This window comes from Bufo gargarizans, chromosome 8 (assembly GCF_014858855.1).
Source record: "Bufo gargarizans isolate SCDJY-AF-19 chromosome 8, ASM1485885v1, whole genome shotgun sequence".
Lineage (NCBI taxonomy): Eukaryota > Metazoa > Chordata > Amphibia > Anura > Bufonidae > Bufo > Bufo gargarizans.
Genome location: NC_058087.1, coordinates 111,905,336 through 111,926,090, shown reverse-complemented (window position 1 = coordinate 111,926,090; position 20,755 = coordinate 111,905,336). Strand labels below are relative to the sequence as shown.

At 46.5% G+C, this 20,755-nt stretch overlaps 1 protein-coding gene across 2 annotated transcripts in view; it reads right to left on the bottom strand.

Moving 5' to 3' along the window:
* Positions 1-20,755, bottom strand: part of SF3B1 (splicing factor 3b subunit 1) — a 170,035-nt gene that overhangs the window by 65,805 nt on the left and 83,475 nt on the right. For both annotated transcript variants that reach the window (XM_044302777.1, XM_044302778.1), the window contains exons 9-12: positions 13,060-13,181; positions 12,124-12,321; positions 3,064-3,165; positions 1,240-1,419 (exon numbers count right to left, since the gene is read on the bottom strand). In XM_044302777.1, coding sequence (XP_044158712.1) covers positions 1,240-1,419; positions 3,064-3,165; positions 12,124-12,321; positions 13,060-13,181 — 602 coding nt within the window. The remainder of the gene's footprint in view (positions 1-1,239; positions 1,420-3,063; positions 3,166-12,123; positions 12,322-13,059; positions 13,182-20,755) is intronic.

The window sequence follows — 20,755 nt, the reverse complement described above, 5'->3', positions numbered from 1 at the left end:
CAGTATTGGGCCCTATTATCTTCAATATATATATTAATGTAATATAAACTTTTGCAGATGACACTAAACAGTGTAAAGTAATTAACACTGAAGAGGACAGTATACTGATACAAAGGGATCTTGATAGATTGGAGGCTTGGGCATATAAGTGGCAGATGAGGTTTAACACCAACAAATGTAAGGTTATGCACATGGGAAGGAATAATGCAAGTCACCCGTACATACTAAATGGTAAAACACTGGGTAACACCGACATGGAAAAGGAACTAGGAATTTTAGTGAACAGCAAACTAAGCTGTAGAAACCAGTTTCAGACAGCTGCTGCCAAGGCCAATAAGATAATGGGTTGCATCAAAAGGGGCATAGATGCCCGTGATAAGAACATAGTCCTACCACTTTACAAATCACTAGTCAGACCACACATGGAGAGTACTGTGTACAGTTCTGGTCTCCTGTGAACAAGGCAGACATAGAGCTGGAGAGAGTTTAGAGGAGGGCAACTAAAGTAATAACTGGAATGGGGGGACTTCAGTACCCTGAATGATCAAAATTAGGCTTATTCACTTTAGAAAAAAAAAAAAAAAAACGACTGAGGGGAGATCTAATAAAAAAAAATTATATATAAAAATTTGTGTTTTTTTTGTTTTGTTTTTTATTAGGGGTCAGTACAGAGATCTCTCCCATCATCTAGTTATCCCTGTGACAAGGGGACATCCTCTGCGTCTGGAGGAAAGAAGGTTTGCACACAAACCTAAAATAGGATTCTTTACAGTAAGAGCAGTGAGACTATGGAACTCTGACTGAGGTGATGGTAAGTTCACTAAAAGTTCAAGAAGGGCCTGGATGTATTTCTGGAGGTTAATATTACAGGCTACAGCTACTTGAGATGGGTCGAGGGAGTTCTTCTGATTGCCTGAATTGAGTCAGGAAGGATTTTTTTCCCCCCTTAAGTGGGGAAAATTGGCTTCTACCTCACATGTTTTCTGTTTTTGCCTTCCTCTGGATTAACTAGCAGGATAACAACCCGAACTTGATGGACAGATGTCTTTTTGGCCTTATAAAACTATGTTACTAATACAAAGTGCCTTAATTATTGACATATGCGGAATATGTGTGTTCTGCCACTATTGCAAGAATCTGGTAACTATTACTCATCACATCACTGACTGCATAATTTCGCTGTTCAACTGGTACAGGTGTTACGAAACTTAAGAACTGAAACACAATGGGCAGGTTTACCTTATGCACATATGGTCTAACCAAGTCATCCAGCTTGTACAAAATTCTGTCAATAACTTTGACTAACAAATGTCGTTCTTGGTCTTCAAGAGTTGGCGACATCAGCAGAGGAAGAATTTGATTAAAGAGTGGCCCAGCTCCAAATTCACGGGCTTTGTCTGTAATTTGTCGTAAGGCTGCCTATAATAAATAAAATAAAAAAGTAAACCAATACAACATTTAACCTTAAATCACAATTTACAGAAGACTGACTAAATCAGTTATATTTTCTGATCCCAATATGTTGTACCCAACTTCTGCCACTGGGAAATGCAGTGGTGCACCTAGCCTTTCTGCTGCCTGAGGTGAAAACTGAAATGCCCCCCCTCCCCAATTTTTTTTAACCTAACCCCTTTGCCACAATAAAAGCGCTCATTGCTTATGGCCCTTCCGCTGCCCCCTTCTTGCCTCTACCTGGTGCTGCCTGAGGCGATCGCCTCACCTGGCCTCATTCGTGGTGCACCCCTGGTGAAAAGTCTGTTCTCTCTTATACCATGTTTCCCGATTTTTCCCCGTTAGAGTTCACTGCACAGTTCGGGCATTTTATGAGGGCGGCGATACTATGTTAATTTTTAAACTCATTTACAGTGTGCCTAAGAAGCTGTGCCTCGGGCACAGTTTTTCAGGCAGTTAGCCATGACAGTTCTGGGAACCTTGGCAAAGCCCCAAGACAGTCATGGCAACTGGCAGAAGCCCCATGATTTTACCATGGTTACTCAGATCAGGAAGCACAGACAGACCCTGCCTAACTTCACAGGTGCTAGAGTCGCTATTGAGTAGAATTATAGTAGACCTAGAGACACATCGCAAGGGTAGGGAGGGGTGGGAAATGGGCGATTATGGGGAATTGAAAATAATAAATTTATATTGTAACATGGAATGAAAAATATAATTGTATGTTTTGTTTTTTGTTTTTATTGAAAAATAAAGTCGCTATTGACAGAGGCATCTGAGGGGTTACATCACTGGGTTCTGCATTACTGATCCTGGTCATTGTGGCCTGGTGCCATATTATAGAGCTAGCAAACGCCATATATTGAGTGAGCTCTGCATGTGAGCTCACTCCATACATTTTAACGCTGATCACGTACATTATTATACAATAAGAGATTAAAAGGGGTATTACAGGATTTTGCCATTTATGGCATATCCTCTGAACAGACCATTATCTGATTAACCGGTGTCCAGCTGAATGTACCCAGACGATCAGCCGTTTCAGTGTAGTCAGTGTATGCAGTGCTGGAGTGACAAGCTCCATTCACCACACTGTGTATGGAACTGTGCATTTCCAGCACCGGTGCTACACTGAAACATATGCTTGGAGTGACTTACAATGAGGGCAGTCAGGCTCTGTTGTGGCTTCAGAAATTTTTACAAGTAAATATTGCTGCATGTATCACTTATGCGTTTGGTCAAATCTGGCAACAGAAGCACTGACAGCAGTGTGACCAGTCCTATCATATATTGTGATAGCCTCACATGAACAAACCCATGTTCATGCGAGTTGTGAAGAGATACATTTCCCAGAAGACTGTAGTATTCCTGACAATTTGGTACTGCAGTACTGTACAGGATTATTTTGGTAATTGTAGGTTGAGTGTGACCAGTTTTCATCCACCAAAATAGTAAGAAGTCATTCAGGAGGCAGGTCATATACAGTATTAAGCATTAGCTGTGGGGTATACTACATACAAAATATTAACATTATCAACCAGTTCCAGTGCAAAATTGTTACAAAAACAATATTTCACTTTTCTTAAATAATATTTTCTGTTAAATACATACTTTCCTCATTGGAGGTGTCCCATTCTTTATTTTCAGCAGCAACTTCATAATTTTTCTCTCTTTCTGCTCTTCAGGACTAAGTGTAGATTCATCTACATCAACCTATATTAAAAACAAAATAATGAATCAACAGCCCTTTCCGCACAACAATTTGTTCCATTTACCTTCAGTCAGCTTGAAGATAGTTCAATGACAGAAAACAAGTAATAGCTGCAGTCTACGGCTGGGTTCACATCTGCGCCTTGAATTTCGGCAGAGGATCAGACTGTCAGAATTCACAGCATACATGCCGGCTTTCAGCAGAACAAAAAAAAAAAATACTACATGCATATTTTTTTTTTGTATCCAGCTGAAAGCCTGAATACATGCTGGAAAGCGGCCAGATCCCATTACATTAAATGGGGATCCGACGGTGCAGTGGTAGCCAGCTATGGTGAACTCTGACAGTCAGTTCCTACACCGAAACAGATTGCTGGAATTCAAAGCAAAGATGTGAATCCACTCACATGACAGTGTCCATTTTAGGGAAAACAAACCATGGATCGAAAAAACACTGACACTGGCCATGTGCATCCCCTGACTTCAATGGGTTCACAATCCGTAAGATTTGGCAAAGAATAGGACATGCCCTATCTTTTGCGGCACAGCCGCATGGACCTGGAGGCACACAGAAGCCATTCCCTCAGGATAGGCTGTAAACATCAGATTGGCAGGGGTCCATCTCTTTGGAACCTAGGTCTTGCTAGAAGAAGAGGCAATGTGACGTCAACATTGGTCACATGACCTAGCTGCAGCTCAACTCCATTGACGTGAATAGGGCTGGGGTGAAATACCAAGCATAAAAGCTAAATGTACAAAGCTGTGTTTGGTGAGCTGCCAGGAGCCTACTGTGCTCTTTAGAGCTCCGGTGAGTGTGGCAGCTCCCTGGAACAGCTGATTCGCAAGGGTGCCAAGAGTCCTGAGAAGTAATCATCAACATTTCCTGGATAATTCCTCCTTAATGTAAAATATTTAATCAGAGATTGGCATGTTGAAAAATAGGTTTTGCATAAATCTACACTTAGGGTGCACTCAGCTGTAGTGGCAATGCACAACTGAGCAGCAGTGTATCTAGGGGGAGCTGGTCCATTCTAACTGCCAAAAACAGAAGTGCATACTCCTTACTCTTTATTAATAGGTGCACAGTTTGCCTAAAATCTGCACAGCCATTATCAAACAGCAAGGAGTTTCACTTCTTTCATGAGCAAGCAATATGGACCAACGACACCTAGCTGTATCATAACCATGGCCCGGTTATAAAGGCAGCCACTACAGAGGTCAGCACCCTTATGGACACACAGGGGGAGGTTTATCCAAACTGGCAAAGGAAAACTGGCTTAGTTGCCAATAGCAACCAATCAGATTCCACCTTTCATTACAATACATGACATTCAATGCCATGTATAACGAATGTATTTACTGCATGCTACATTGATTTTATTTCTTCTCACATTGTAAAGAAAATTGTTGCTTTACGAACTATGCAAAGTTCTGAATAAAGAATTTAAACAGATTCCACCTTTCATTTTTCAGAGGTCCTTTGGAAGGGTGCGCAATCTCTCCTCATGACCGCGCGGTTGAATCAGTGTCAGCTCACTGCTGACACTCTGATTCAAACGGCTGACATCTTTGCAGATGTCAGCCGTTTTAACCCCTTCCATGCCACGGTCCGTAGGGAACGCTGTATGGAAGAGGTTAAGAGGGAGGGAGCTCTCTGCAGCCCCCAGAGAGGATGGGGTCACAGAGGGAGGGAGCCCCCCTCCCTCCCCTTCTGCTCAGTTGTGGCAGACGGGGAAGGTTCCCATGGCAACAGGACGCCTTCTCAGGCATCCTGCTGTCCATGGTGCTGAACAGATCTGTTCTAAAGGCAGAGATCTGTTCAAAGTGTGAGTGAAATACAGTGCAGTACACCATATAGTGTACTGTACTGTATTATACACACAGACCCACTGTATCTTCAAGAACCAAGTGGGTCTGGGTAAAAACAAGAAAGGAAAAATAAAACACACATTTATCCCCGATTTAAAAAAAAAGGAGATTTTTGTGAAACTCACCTGTAAAATCTTTTTCTCGACTTTTCCATTGGGGGACACAGACCATGGGTATAGCTTAGAGGTATTAGTAGGAGGGACACTATGCAAATACAAAAGAGCTCCTCCTCCTCGGGCTATACCCCCTGACTCCACCAGGAGAAGCTCAGGCGTTGCAGAGCAGTAGGAGAAGGAGACCAGAAAAAAATAACGGAAGCCATCGGATCAAGCCTAAAAGGCCCAACCACAAATAAACTGAAAAACCCCTCCTGCAACAGGCAGAATGGGAGGGAGCTGTGTCCCCCAATGGAAAAGTCGAGAAAAAGATTTTACAGGCGAGTTTCACAAAAATCTCATTTTCTCGTACTTTTTTCCATTGGGGACACAGACCATGGGACGACCTAAAGCAGTCCATGGGGTGGGAAAAACATCAGCACCGCCAGGAGGAACGTCCAACGGTCAAACAGGAACCACAGCCTTTAAAACCCTGCGGCAAAAGACAGCATCAGCCGAAGCCAGGGATGCAGCTGATAAAACTTTGTAAAGGACCGTGAGGACGACCAGGTGGCCGCCTTACGCAGCTGACTCGCAGAGGCACGATTGCGCCTTGCCCAGGAAGCCTCCACCACCCTAGTGGCGTGAGCGGCAATTCGAGCCGGGGAACCCTACCACGAGCGCGATAACAGCCGAGCGGATCCATCGTGCCACAGTGACCTTGGAGGCTGCCAGACCCCTACGAGGTCCCTCGAAAACCACAAGGAGGAATCAGAACTGCGAACGTAAGCGGTAGCCGTTAGATACACTTCCAAGGCCCGGACGTCAGCCAGGGAGTGTAGAGCGCGTTCCCTTGAGTTTTCCAGAGAAGGGTAAAAGGAGAACACCTTTGGAAGAAGAGACCACCTTTGGCAAAAAGTAGGGAACCGGACGGAACACAACCGTATCCTGGAGAAAAAACAGAAAGGGGCTCCTGGCGGGAAAGAGCGGCAAGCTCCGACACCCGTCTAATGGGAGATGTGGCCAAGGAAAACCACTCTCCAGGTGAGAAAGGTCAGGGAGACCTCTCCCAGAGGTTCGAAGGGGGCCGTCTGCAGAGCATGCAGGACCAAGTAGAGATCTCAAGGAGGCAAAAGGGGAACATACGGGAACCAAATGTGCCACCCTCTGAAGAAAAACCTTCACAGGACCCATAAGAGCAAGGGACCCTTGAAAAAGGAAGGCAGCACCGAAACCTGACCATTCAGGGAACTCAGCGACAGTCCCATCTCAAGTCCAGACTGAAGAAAAGACAGCACCATCGGGATGGAAAAGTGAAGGGGAGGGAACCCCGAGTTCTCACAAAAAGTCATGAAGGCCTACTAGGTACGATAGTAATCTGTGAGGAAGCCGGCTTCCCCTGATCATAATTCTAACCACCGAATCTGTGAATCCCCTCATCTTCAGGATGACTGTTTCAACAGCCACACCGTTAAACGAAGAGACCGTAGATTCCGGAGGAAGAGAGGACCCCGAGACAGTAGAACCTCCCTGTTGGGAAGAAGCCATAGAGGCACCAGCGCGTCCACCCCATATGCCTTCAGACCTCGGGCGCGAGCCGGAGACCTGGGAGCTTGTTGTTGAACCTATGACGACATCAGATCCACATTGTTTCGACTTAGAAAGTCTGCAGCCCAGATGCCTATTCCCAGAAGGAATACCGCTGACCACACCGGAACGTGTGACTCCACCCACAGCAGATTAATTGAGATATATATATATATATATATATATATATATATATATATATATATATATATATATATTTATTTATTTATATAAATTTATTTATTTTTATTTTAACCTCCCGCATCACTGTCTGGCTGCGGTCCCACCTTGATGGCTGAAGTAAGTCACTCTTAGCTCAAGGATGTTGATAGGGAAACGATTCCGTTGTCGACAAAACCCCCAGGATCGAGTGGGACCGGAGAACGCTGCCCCAGCCAGAGGCAGGCATCAGTGTTCCAGGAAAAGAACGGGAGTAACGATCTTCCCGCCTTCAGGTTCATAGGGAGCCCATACCACAAAAAAAGCTTCCTGAACCTGTAGAAAATATAAAACAGAACACGTCACCTGCAGATGCAAGCGCACAGACCACGAGAGGTTTCGTCCCAGAGGGAAAGATCTCCTGTCGCAGCGACAGAGTGCGAGAAAAAAACTGGGCATATGGTACGGCCTCGGAAGTGGCCACCACAAAACCCAGGACCTGCAGGTACTCCTGAAAGGAGAGACACGGGGAGCGCAGAAGGTGCGACACCGCAATTTGGATCCAGAAGACCTAGTAGTCTGAAAGAAAAAAAAATCTCTCGGTCAAGGCATCCAAAAATATCTCCAGAAGGAGAACTTCAGGGACGGGAGGAGAAGAATCGTGGAAGTCAATCAACCATCCGAGCTGTTTCATTTGAACAGTGATCCGGACGCTGTTCCAGGTAAGGCCGCCAAGAAATGTCCTTGGTGCGAAGAAGAGCTATAAAAGGCGCTAGGATCATGGTAAAGACCCTAGGGGCAGACGCTAACCGGAAAGGGAGGGCGACAAAGACACATAGAGTCGGCCACCCATAGCAAGCGCAGGAATCGATGCAAGATTCTGCGATTGGGCCATGCGGACAGGCGTCCCGGAAGTCTACGGACGCGAGGAATTACCCTGGAGAAGAGAAACAATAACGGAGCGGAGGGATACCTCCTTATCCGGAGGAAAAAATTTTGAGCAGCTCCGGATCCAGGGTCGGACGCACCGACTCCTCCTTCCTTGGAACGATTAACAGGTCTGAAAAGAAACCCGTGCCCTGTTCCTCTGGAGAAACCAGGGTAATAACCCCCCTGGTCCAGAAGGGAAGAAACTGCCATCCAGAGATCCGAGGCATGGAACGGATCCCCCGGAATGCTGGATGTAAACTCTACCTTGTAACCCAACGTTACAATTCTTAGAGCCCAGGCGTCCTGAACATGAGCCCTCCAAACCTGTGGAAGTAGCAGGGAGGCCGACTGCACCCTTGGACACCATAACGGCTGGGGCTTGAAGGGAGGGGGGGGGGGAACTGCGGGAGTCCTGTAGCCCCACCAGCGACGGGGCAGCGAAAGAACTGGTACTGGAACCGAAGGACCCGGTTCGAAAGGGACATTAGGACGTAGGTGTGGAATGTTAGAGTTCCTGCCCCCAGATAGCGGTAGAGAACTCCTCGTCCAGCTGAGCCCTAAAAAACCTGGAACCCTCAAAGGGGAGGCTAGTAAGGGGACACTTTGAGACGCGTCAGCGTCCCACACTATCAACCCGACCTCTCTGTGCAGAATGACGAGAGGGCTACAATGCGGGTAACGAGGGAATCAATGTCCATGGAAGCCTCGCAAAGGAATTTGGAAGGCTGAGACACCTGGAGAACCAAATCTGGTGTGTCAGTAGACGCATCATGTTCCGCCAGGTTCAGGTGGTGGCGCTGCAACCACACCTGGGGAGAACACTGGCCTAACGTGCCCGCCAGAGATAAATGGCTCGAGAGAGAATCTAGGCGCCCGTCCAGAACGTCCTGCAGAAAGGAGCCGGTAAGGACAGGGAAGGCAGTGATCCTGGACACTGGGGGATCCATCCTAGGGAAGAAGACCAGCCCTCCCCACTGCTCAGTCGTAAAAGGATGATCCTGTCCCAGGTTCTGGGTATGACCGTGGAAATCCCTCACGGGTAGGAAAAAACGCGGCAACCTATGGCTTCTTGGACGGAAAACAAAAAGGGGGGGGGGGGGGGGAACTCCCGCGTAGAGGAGAATCCCCTTGGAGATCACAGGTGTCACGGACAGCCGCTACTAAGTCCGCCAAACGTGGGGAGCTTAGGCGGAGGGACCCGCTCCATTAAAATCCCCCTTCAGACCTGCACTCCTTGTGAGGGGGGGGGGGGGAGTTAGTGGTCTAAACACATCTCTAGACGAGGGGGGAAAACTGAGGGATGGATGCTACCGCTCACGCTGCCTCTTATTAGTCAGGCGACCTCAGAGGTTCCCTCTGAGGTCACCTGACTAATAAGAGGCAGCGTGAGCGGTAGCATCCATCCCACTGCGGGGAGACGGAGTGGTAGGGGCCACTGGATTGGCAACTGCCATACGGTCCAAAAAGGAAATGGCTGCCTTGGCGACTCAGGACAAAATCAGCGGCCGCGCAGGACCTGGCAGATGCCCAAGCATGTACTGCCGGGACAGAAATAAACATTTCCCCCCCCCCCCCCTTTTTTTTTTTTTTTTTTTTTTAAAAGGCTTAAAGTGGTTTGAACTCAGAAAGTCTGGACTGGGGCAACAGCCTCATCACTGAGCTACCAGCTTGCCTTAGGAGCTGGGTTGGGCAGGAAGGAGATCCTGTCCAGGGCCAGGGCAGGAGGCACAAAAAACTGTGGTCTAACAGGACCCATTGGAGCCGGAGAAGGTGACTAGGCTTAGGAATGATAACTATGCAAGAAATCTACAGTTGTAGTTAGAGAAAAGAAACCTTAACAGTGTCTTCTGGGAATCGAACTAGAGATCGTTCACATCAGAAGCAAGGCATTTACACACACACACACACACACACACAGCTAGACAGCTGTCCAGAGAGAAGCAGATTGAATAAGGTTAAGATGCCATTACTCTGTGTTGCTGTTCAGCAGTGGAGCAGTCCGGAGCGTGGGAACCTTTGTAGCAGACTGAGGAAGATGCCGGAGCAAAGCGTCAGGCTCCACCCCCCCAACCCCCCGGCAGGCTCCGCCCACCCCACCGTCCGCGGCAGGCTCCGCCCACCCCCCCGGCCGCGACAGGCTCCGCCCACCCCCCCGGCAGGCTCCGCCCATCCACCCCGCGGCCGGTAGAAGTGCGGGAAAAAAATTGCACGCTCCACTCCTTGCGCTTTCTGAAAACATGTCCCTCAGTGACGAACACAGCGAAGCGGGGGTTAACAAGGCACCACGCACGCCTGCAGTTGCAGCCCAATCCTCGTTCTGTCCGAGGTCTCCGACGGGGCGAGTGGTTGGTGGGTGCTGCTGTAAGTTATAGAAGCAGTGGAAGCATGGAAAAGTCATGCCTCATGAATAAAAGATAAAAAACTCAGAGAGAGCCGAAAGTCCCAGCAGGGAGATTAGCCAGAATAGTCCCTCCATGCCCTAGAACCCCCGGACAGAGATAACACCCTCAGTTCACCCAGACGGCCATAGACATAGTATACTTATCGGCTCCTGCAGTCTTCTCCCTCTGTTCAGGACCAGCAGTGTTCACCTCTTCAGACGTCTGACTCCAGGAGTGCAGTGCTCTGGATGGAGGGCGGCAGCAGCAGGTGACCCAGGAGCTGGTGGGATGCCAGAGCTAACAGGTCGAGCCCGGATCCACTTATCTTCTTGAGGGGAAATGGAGGCAGCCAGGCAACGTCCCAAAGACGGCGGCGGGCACTCCACGGGGGACCAGGAAGGCGCCATGCCGACCTGAGTCCCCATCTAGAATAAAAATAACAAAAAGGAGTAGAATCAGAGTGTCAACCTCCTTCACCAGACACTAAGCAAAGACTGGGCTTCTCCTGGTGGAGTCAGGGGGTATAGCCCGAGGAGGAGGAGCTCTTTTGTATTTGCATAGTGTCCCTCCTACTAATACCTCTAAACTATACCCATGGTCTATGTCCCCCAATGGAAAAAAGTACGAGAAATAAAATATATAATAATTCCCTACACGTTATATATCACCGTGTCCGTAATGACCCGATCTATAAAGTGGTCATGTTACATTCCCTGCACGGTAAACGCCATAAAAAATAAAAACTATGATGAAACTGAAATTTTTCCCACCTTGCTTCCCAAAAAAAGGTAATAAAAGTGATCAAAAAAGTCGTATGTACGCCAAAATAGTACCAAACAGTCGTCTCATCCCGCCAAAAATGAGCCCCTACATGAGACAATGGGCTAAAAAAAAAAAAAAAAAAAAAAAAAAAAAAAAAAAACTATGGCTCTCAGATTATGGAGACAATTTTTTTTTTTTACTTGTAAAATCTTTTTCTAGTCTTTTTCCATTGGGGGACACAGACCATGGGTATAGCCTAGGTCATTACTAGGAGGAGACACTATGTAAATAATAAAAGAGAGCTGCTCCTCCCCGGGCTATACCCCCATGCTCCACCAGGAGGAGCCCTGCGCCTGCAAAAGCAGAAGGAGACCAAAAAACTACAGAGAGCAGAACCAAAGGAATACCACCATCGGACTGATAACCCTAAGGTCCCGAAGAACTAAACCAACCCCTCCTGCAACAGGCAAGAATGGGAGGGAGCTGTGTCCCCCAATGGAAAAGACGAGAAAAAGATTTTACAGGCGAATTTCACAAAAAAAAAAAAAAAAAAAAAATATCATCTCCTTTTCTCACACATCCCATTGGGGGACACAGACCATGGGAAGTCCCAGAGCAGTACATGGGCAGTCAAACAGGAACCACCAGCAATACCTTGCGCCCAAAGACAGCATCAGACGAAGCCAAAGAGTGCAGTTTGTAAAACTTTGCAAAAAGGTATGTAATGACGACCAGGTGGCCGCCTTAACAAATTTGAGATGCCGAGGCGCGATTACGCCTAGCCCAGGAAGCCTGCGCGGTAACCCCAGCTGGGGGAACCCTGCTACGGGCACGATGGGCCGTGGCAATAGCCGACCGAATCCACCGAGACCTTGGAAGCCGCCAGACATTTACGAGGCCCTTCAGGAATCACAAAAAGGCTTCAGAGGTGCGGGGGGGGGGGGGGGGGGGGGGGTCGTTTGAGAGGCTGGCTGCCATAGTCAGCTCCCTACTGTTGTGTGCACAAAGCACAGGGCAGCAGGGACAGTGTAAAGTCCTCCTCAGCTCTGCAAGTGGTGGTAACCAGTCCTGCTCACATTCTAGCACAGGGTGCCATTTTATATTACCATTTGCAAATGGTAATCACTTGCAGCAAGAAGAAAGACAAAATACATTTTATTTTGCAACAGAGTACTTACCAGAAGTTTATCAAAGTACTGAATATCATCAGGTTTTAAGAATGGAAGGTTGCCAGAAGGCTGATCACTGACGCTTTTCATGGTTCTGTCTTCAATAGGCATATGAAATCCAGTCAATCCACCTAAAGGAGTGGGTGTCGCAGTCAATTTCCTGGCTGGTGTGCGTATGGGAACATAACCAGCAGGTGGAGGAAGAACCTGTAGCAGATATGAGAAAACATGTACAGTGAACAGGGAGAAAGGTGTGGAGGGAAAGAGAAAAAGACAAAAGCTTTTGAAATAAACAGCAAAGTTTTAAGTGTTAGTGAACTTAAAGAGGACCTTTCACAGATACAGACATTATCATATGAATATCTGTCAGTGTAGGGCATAGTGAAGTCATGTTACAGAGCTTACTAGTTTCTCTATGCGCCGCTCCGTTTGCCCCCCCCCCGTACCGGTTTTCCGTCTGGTATGTAAATTCATAACATTGAAACAGGGAGGAGGAGACAGCCTGTTTCTCAATGGCTGTATCCTTCTCCCTGGCTGTGAGCTGTCCAATCGCAGCGGAGAGAGAGTCACAGCCTGTACTATGTTACTATGTCTCCTCCTCCCTGTACCGATAGTATGAATTTATATACCAGGCGGGAAACCAGAACGGGGGCACAGAGGGGGAATGGAGAGGCACATTTAAGAAACCCGATATGATAATGTCCCGGACACGTGAAAAGTCCTCTTTAATTCACAGTTGTTTGCAGTGATTCTTAGCCAAAACAAGGAGTGGAACATCAGAGATTAGGTATAATGGAAATATTTGCACCTGTTCTGTGCTCTTGACTCACACCTGGTTTTGGCTCACAATCACTAATTGGGAAAATAAAAAATATCACTAAATCAAACATTGCCTAAAACACTTATCACGTGAGTTAGAGCGAACCAAAATCATTCAGGCTATACCTTATAACCCTCTGGAAACATAGCATCCAGCTCTTCATCGGAGAGTGGTCGGTTTCTTTCATCAATTTCACGTTCCCACCGCCATGCCTGAAGTTGTTCAGGAGTCATGCTCATGATATGTCCTAAGAAAACAAACAGTTTTAAAGAAATCATTTAAGCTGCATCCAATTTGTCAATGGCTATATAGTGTTCATTTGATTCCTAAAAATCAATCAATTGTAAAATAGACAAGACTCATTGGCTTATCTGATATACAGTGTCATGCAAAAGTATTCACCCCCCTTGACTTTTTTCATGTTTTGTTACAATACAGCCTTAAGTTCAATGTTTTGTTAATCTGAATTTTATGTGATGGATCAGAACACAATAGTCTAAGGGTACTTTCAAACTTGCGGCAGAGGATTCCGTCCGGAACTACCTGCCGGATCTGGCAATCCGGACAAATTTGTGAGATGCATTGCAATACCGGATAAGTCTTTCTGGTTGTCATGTGGAAAAACTGATCCGGTATTAATTTTTTTCTCGTTTTTGCCGGATCCGTTTTGCCGGAACACTTGGGGCCTGATCCCGCATTAATGCATTTCAATGCAAGTGTTCAGGATTTGAGGGCAGAGAGAAAACTAAAACTGCAGCATGCTGCAGTATTTTCTCCAGCCAAAAAGGGGGGACTGAACAGATGCATCCTGAACGGAATGCTTTTCATTCAGAATGCAGTAGGATAAAACTGATCAGTTTTTTTCCAATATTGAGCCCCTAGGATGGAACTCAATACCGGAAAACAAAAACGCTAGTGTGAAAGTACCCTAAGGTGGAGAAATGAAATGAGAAAAATATATAAATAAAACTATTGTTTAGAAACAGAACACAGAAAATTGTCATGTGCGTATGTATTCATCCCCTTTGTTAGCAAGCCCATAAAAAGCTCTGGTGCAACCAATTATTGTCATAAGTCACATAATTAGTGAAATGATGTCCACCTGTGTCCAATCTAAGTGTCAAATGATTGGTTATTATATTTGTTAAAAGGCCCCAGAGGCTGCAACACCTAAGCAAGAGGCATCACTAACCAAACACTGCCATGAAGATCAAGGAACTCTCCAAACAAGTAAGGGACAATGTTGTTAAGATGTACAAGTCAGGGTTAGGCCCCATGCACACGGCCGTGTGCGGGCCGTGGAACCGCGGCCTGGATCCCTCCTGTGAGCTGGAGCGCACGGCGTCACTGGTTGCTATGACGCCGTGCGCTCCCTGCTGCCGCCGCAATACAGTACTACACTGGTATGATCTATACCAGTGTATTACTGTACTGTGCCGGCAGCAGGAAGCGCACGGCGTCATAGCAACCAGTGACGCCGTGCGCTCCAGCTCACAGGAGGGATCCAGGCCGCGGTTCCACGGCCCGCACACGGCCGTGTGCATGGGGCCTTAGGCTATAAATGATGATCCCCAAGAGCATCATTTAAATCCATCATAACCAAAACGAAAAGAACATGGCACAACACCAAACCTGCCAAGAGACGGCTGCTCAACAAAACTCATGGACCAGGCAAGTAGGGCATTAATCAGAGAGGCAGCACAGAGACACAAGATAACCCTGGATGAGCTGCAAAGTTCCACAGCAGAGACTGGAGTATCTGTACATAGGAAAACAATAAGCCGTATGCTCCATAGAGTTAGGCTTTATGGCACAGTGGCCAGAAGAAAGCCATTACTTTCAGCAAAATAACAAAAAGGTACATTTTGAGTTTACGAAAAAGGCATGTGTGAGACTCCCAAAATGTATGGAGGAAGGTGCTCTTGTCTGATAAGACCAAAATCTTTCGGCCAAAGAAAACGCTATGTCTGGCGCAAACCCAACAAATCATTCAAAGAACACCATCCCCACAGTGATGTTTGGTGGCAGCATCATGCGGTGGGGATGTTTTTCAGCAGCCGGGACTGGGAAACTGGTCAGAGTAGAGGGAAAGATGGATGGTGCTAAATACAGGGATATTCGTGAGCAAAACCTGTACCACTCTGTGCGTGATTTGAGGCTAGGACGGAGGTTCACCTTCCAGCAGGACAATGACCCCAAACGCACTGCTAAAAGCAACACTTAAGTGGTTTAAGGGGAAACGTGTTGGAATGGCCTAGTCAAAGCCCAGATCTCAATCTAATAGAAAATCTGTGGTCAGACTTAAAGGGACACTGACAGGGCCAATAAGCATATTGAGGTATATATATGGCATATTACAGGTCTTATAATGGGTATTACAATCATCTAAGTATCCCCCCGGTACAGTAAGCGCCGCCCAGCTCATCAATATTCACTTCGCTGGGCGGCGCTTACTGTCCCCGACTTCACAAGATCCGGCGCATGTGCAGGGCACTGTTCAGCGCAGCACTTCAGAGCGGGGACTGCAGAAGCCGCCCAGCAAACTGAATATTCATGAGCTGGGCGGCGCTTCAAAGCGGCAGTTGGGGGAGGCTGGCTGGGCGCAAGAGAGGTGAAACGCTGCCCCTTGGGCAGATTGAAGACCGTTGGAGCAGGTTATAAAACTTAAGTTTACTGTATGTATAATGTGGACAGGGGGGATACTTAGATGATTGTAATACCCATTATAAGACCTGTACTGCCATATATATACCTCAATATGCTTATTGGCCCTGTCAGTGTCCCTTTAAAGATTGCTGTTCACAAGCGCAAACCATCCAACTTGAAGGAGCTGGAGCAGTTTTGCACGAAATGGGCAAAAATCCCAGTGGTAAGATGTGTCAAACTCAGAGACTGATCCAAAGCGACTTGGAGCTGTGGTTGCCACAAAAGGTGGCTCTACAAAGTATTGACTTTAGGGGGGTGGATATAACTATGCAAATTGACTGTTATTTTGGCATATTTGTTGTTTGCGTCAAAAATAAATAAAAAATCTTCAAAGTTGTGGGCATGTTCTGTAAATTACATGATGCGAAAACCTTAAACAATCCATGTTAATTCCAGGTTGTGAGGCACCAAAACAAAAAAAAGTCAAGGGGTTTGTGTGTGTGAATACCTTTGCAAGACACTGTATGGAGAAAAGGGGGTGCTCAAACTGACTGACTTGTCCAATGTCAGGTAGAATATGAAATATTTGGTATAGTACACAGTTGGCACTGAAACCAGCCCTAAATACATGAACATAGACTACTTTATATGATTATGGTCACGCACTGAATCTAACCTTTCTAACTCGCCTCTCCCCTTATTTGACCACAGCCTACTCACATTGGGCCCACTGGTCTCTTCAGCGGGCCCACCTTTTTAACACTTAACTCTCTTCTCTGCTGAGGACTCTAACATAATTCAAAACAAAAGATTCACAAAGATCATAGAAAGCTTCAGTTATTTAGTCCTCCTTCCCCAAAACCTGCTTCTCCACCATTACAGATGAAAACCTTTCCATCCTACTCTCCAGATCACATCTCACCAACTGTGCACTTGACCAGATCCCATCACATATCATCCCCAACCTCACCATAGTGTTTATCCCTGCCCTAACATCTCTTTAGCATATCAACCACTGGTGTCTTCCCTTCCTGTCTTAAACATGCTACCATCACACATTCTCAAAAAGCCTTCCCTTGTACTTCATCTAGCCATTACCACATATCACTTCTCCCATAAATCTCAAAGCTACTTGAACATGTCCATTCGACTGAGACTGCCCTTACCAAAGTCACCATAAACCTGTTATCTGTCAAAGCCAAACATTACTCTGTTCTCCTCAACCTGTCCTCTGCCTTTGACACTGGCTACAACTCCCTTCTGTTACAAACTTCTCTCTTGGCCCTCTCCTGGATCCCATCATAACTGACAGATAGGACATTTAGTGTCTCCCACTCACACACCACCTCCTCGGCTCATCCTCTCTCTGCTGGTGTCCCTCAATGCTCTGTCCTAGGACCCCTGCTCTTTTCAATCTACACCTTCGGACTGGGACAGCTCATACAGACGAATAGATTTGGTTTGGCACATCCAAGCCCTTTCCACCACCTGGCGCCTCAAACTCAAAAATGTCTTTTGAATCTGAGCATTCCTAGACCAGGAGTCTACAAAAATGCCTTTACATGCCCTCATCATCACCTGCAATATTCTGCTCTGTGCACTCTCATCTAACACCCTCACACTCGTCCAGTCTATCCTCAACTCTACTGCCCAACTAATTCACCTCTCCCCCGTTACTCTGCCAATCCGTTTACTGGCTTTCTATTGCTCAGCAAATTCAGTTTAAAATACTAACAAATACATATAAAGCTGTCCACGCCCTGTCCCCTCCATAGATCTCCGAGCTACTTTCCCGATGCATCCCCACACGTAATCTCTGATCCTCACAAAACCTCCTTCTCTATTCTCCTCTTACCTCTTCCCACAGTCACCTCCAAGATTTCTCCTATGCATTCCCTACACTCTGGAACCCTCTACCCCAACATATCAGACACTCACCTACAGTGGAAACCTTAAGGAGAAACCTGAAAATCCACCTCTTCGGACAAGCCTACAACGTATAGTGACTCTGCTGCCAATATACAGTCATGACCAACTTTACCCTGACCTACCGTGTCCTCCTCCCACCCCTTGTAGATTGTAAGCCCTTGCAGGCAGGGTCCTCTCTCCTTCTGTACCAGTTTGTAAGTCCTCTTGTTCATGCTTATTGCAAACATTTTGTATTATGTATGTATACCAATTTCCATATGCACAGCACCATGAAATGAATGGCAATTTAATAATAAATATGATACAAACGGGTCAGTGGAAGACCTTAATGAATCATGCAATGGCAATGGAGAAAGTAGTGTATATTCATAGAAAATGTCCTCAGAAATTTCAGAAGGTATGGGGGGAGTGGTGCTCCTCACCGCACTCTTTGCAGTCTGTGCATTTACGCTCCGTGTCGGAGGATCTTGTTGCAATGGATGTGTGATTTCTGCACTGCTGATATGCCTTAATGCTTAGTTGCTCGATATTATTGATACCTGCCTAATACACTATGTGACTTGATGATATGATGGGAAACACGTGGCTCCCCTGCGCGGGTTGTCACTGTTTCAGGCTGTGATGTATCATGTCTGTTGTTAAACTTCAATAAAACGAGTTTAAAAAAAAAAATATGATACAAACTCCACATAAAAAAAACTGAATTAGTCTTACCGGTAATTCTGTTTCCATGAGATCATCACGACGGCATACAAGGAGATTGACCCCTGACCTCTGTAGGGGCAGGAACAGAGAAAGGTTAAATACCCTCCTCCCACCACCAGTGTTTCCAAAATCACACGGAGTAACCCGGTGGTGGCAAACAGTGAAAAAAAGGTATTACTTCATACCTTCTAGAGACCCTCTAGGTCAAAAATTTTAAATCATAGGGAGGGAATAACGTGACGTTGTGATGATCTCATGGAAACAGAATTACCGGTAAGACTAATTCCGGTTTTTCCATAGCATCATCACGACGGCATACAAGGAGATATAAAAAAATATATCAGTTAAGGGGGGCTACAGCCTGGAGGACTTTCCGCCCGAAGGACAGATCAGATGATCTGAAAAGATCCAGGCGATGGTGCTTTATAAAAGTATGGATGCTGGACCAAGTGGCAACACGACAAATTTCCTCCAGCTCTTTCTGCCTGAGAGGAAGACATGGCCCTAGTGGAATGGACCCTAATGTTGACTGGACATGCAAGATTTTGTATTTGGTAACAGACTAATGGTTTCTTTGAGCCATCTAGCTATAGAGGACCGGGAGGCTTTTTGGCCCTTGAATCTTCCTCCAAAAAGAACTAGTAAGTTGTCAGATTTTCTAAACTTTTCCGTCACAGTGATATAGTTTAGGACTGTTCGTCTAACGTCCAGAGAGTGAAATGCGGATTCTTTGTCATTAGAGGGGTGTTGACAAAAAGAAGGTAGGGTAACTTCCTGGCTCCGATGAAAATTGGATACAACTTTGGGGAGAAACCCAGGATCCAGACGGAGAATAATTCTATCATCTAGAATACGGTGGTAGGGTTCCCTGATCGATAGAGCTTGCAACTCTCCTACTCTGCGGGCCAAAGTTATTGCAATTAGGAAGGCAGTCTTCAAGGACAATAAATTTTATTGGACAGTCGGACATGGGCTCAAAGGGTGGTAGAGTAAGGCCTGTAAGAACGATGTTCAAATCCCAGGAAGGGACACGGGCGGTGATCGTTGGGCGGAGCCTCGCCGCTGCCCTAAATCTTTTGATCCAACGATGGCTGGCTATATCTTGGTCAAAGAAACAACTTAGGGCTGAGATCTGGACCTTCAAGGTAGAGGGTCTAAGTCTCAGGTCTAGACCTTGCTGTAGGAAATCCAGAATTCTTTGGATGCTGGTTTATGCAAATGTGGAGATTTGTCCCCACTCCAGGAAGAAAAACGTTTCCAGATCTTAAGGTAGATTGCTGATGTTATATACTACTTTGAAAGCCTCCAGAAATAAATCACTTTGTCTGACAGGCCCTGAAGTTTCAGGGTTTGGGACTCATGATCCAAGCTGCCAATTTCAAAAACTGCGGGTTTGGGTGCAGAACTGGACCCTGCTGGAGTAGATCCCCCCGCAGAGGAAGGGGCCATGGATCCTGGAGGGAGTATTTCTGGAGAGATGAGAACCAACTTCTTTGGCCATAGGGGAGCGATAACAATCACCGTGGCCTTGTCCTGGAGATTTTTTTTGTACCACTTTCGGAATTAGAGAAAGTGGAGGGAAGGCATAGCACAGTTTCCAATGCCAACGGATGGCGAAGGCGTCTAAGGCATGAGGTCTGTCCCTGGGGTTTAGGGAACAGAATGTCTCCACCTTTGAGTTTGCCATGGTGGCAAACAGATCCACGTCGGGCATCCCCCACTTCCTTACCACTAGCCTGAATATTTCTGGACTTAGAGACCATTCTGTAGGATCGATCCTGTGGTGGCTGAGAAAATCCGCTTCCTGATTTAGTATTCCTTTTAGATGAACTGCCGATATAGAGGCCACCTTCTGCTCTGCCCATGCAAAGATTCTTGTTGTCAGTGCTTGGAGGGTTGCTGACCGTGTTCCCCCTTGATAGGAAAGGTATGCAATGGCCGTAGTGTTGTCTGATAGCACTTTTATGTGATGACACAGCATTTTCTCTGCTACCTTCAACGCTTCCCAGACTGCTCTCAGTTCCCTGATTGAATTTGGCGAAGTGCCCTGGAACATATGATCCCCCACCTTTGCGCCCCAGCCGGACAGACTTGCGTCTGTTACTACCTGTACCTGGGGAGTCTTCTGCCAGGGATTTCCCCGGGATAAGTTCCCGTGGTTTTTCCACCAATTTAGGGACTGCAGTATCCGGGTTGGTGGACTTACTTGATGATCTAGAGAGGATTGGCACCTGTTCCAGACACTCAGGATCCAGGACTGAAGGGGTCTGAAGTGTATTTGAGACCAGGGGACTGCTGGAATACAAGATGTTAGCAGACCTAGCATACTCATCGCCTCTCTGATAGCGCAAGATCTTTTCTGAAAGGATCTGATCTTTTGTTGAAGAACCGATATCTTGTCTCGAAGGAATACCGCTTGTTTTTGGGAGTCTAGAATAATGCCTAAGAACAGAACTTCCCTTGAGGGGGTAAGGACGGGCTTTTCTTTGTTCACCATCCACCCGAGATCGTCTAGGATGGAGAGAAAGAACCTCAGATTTG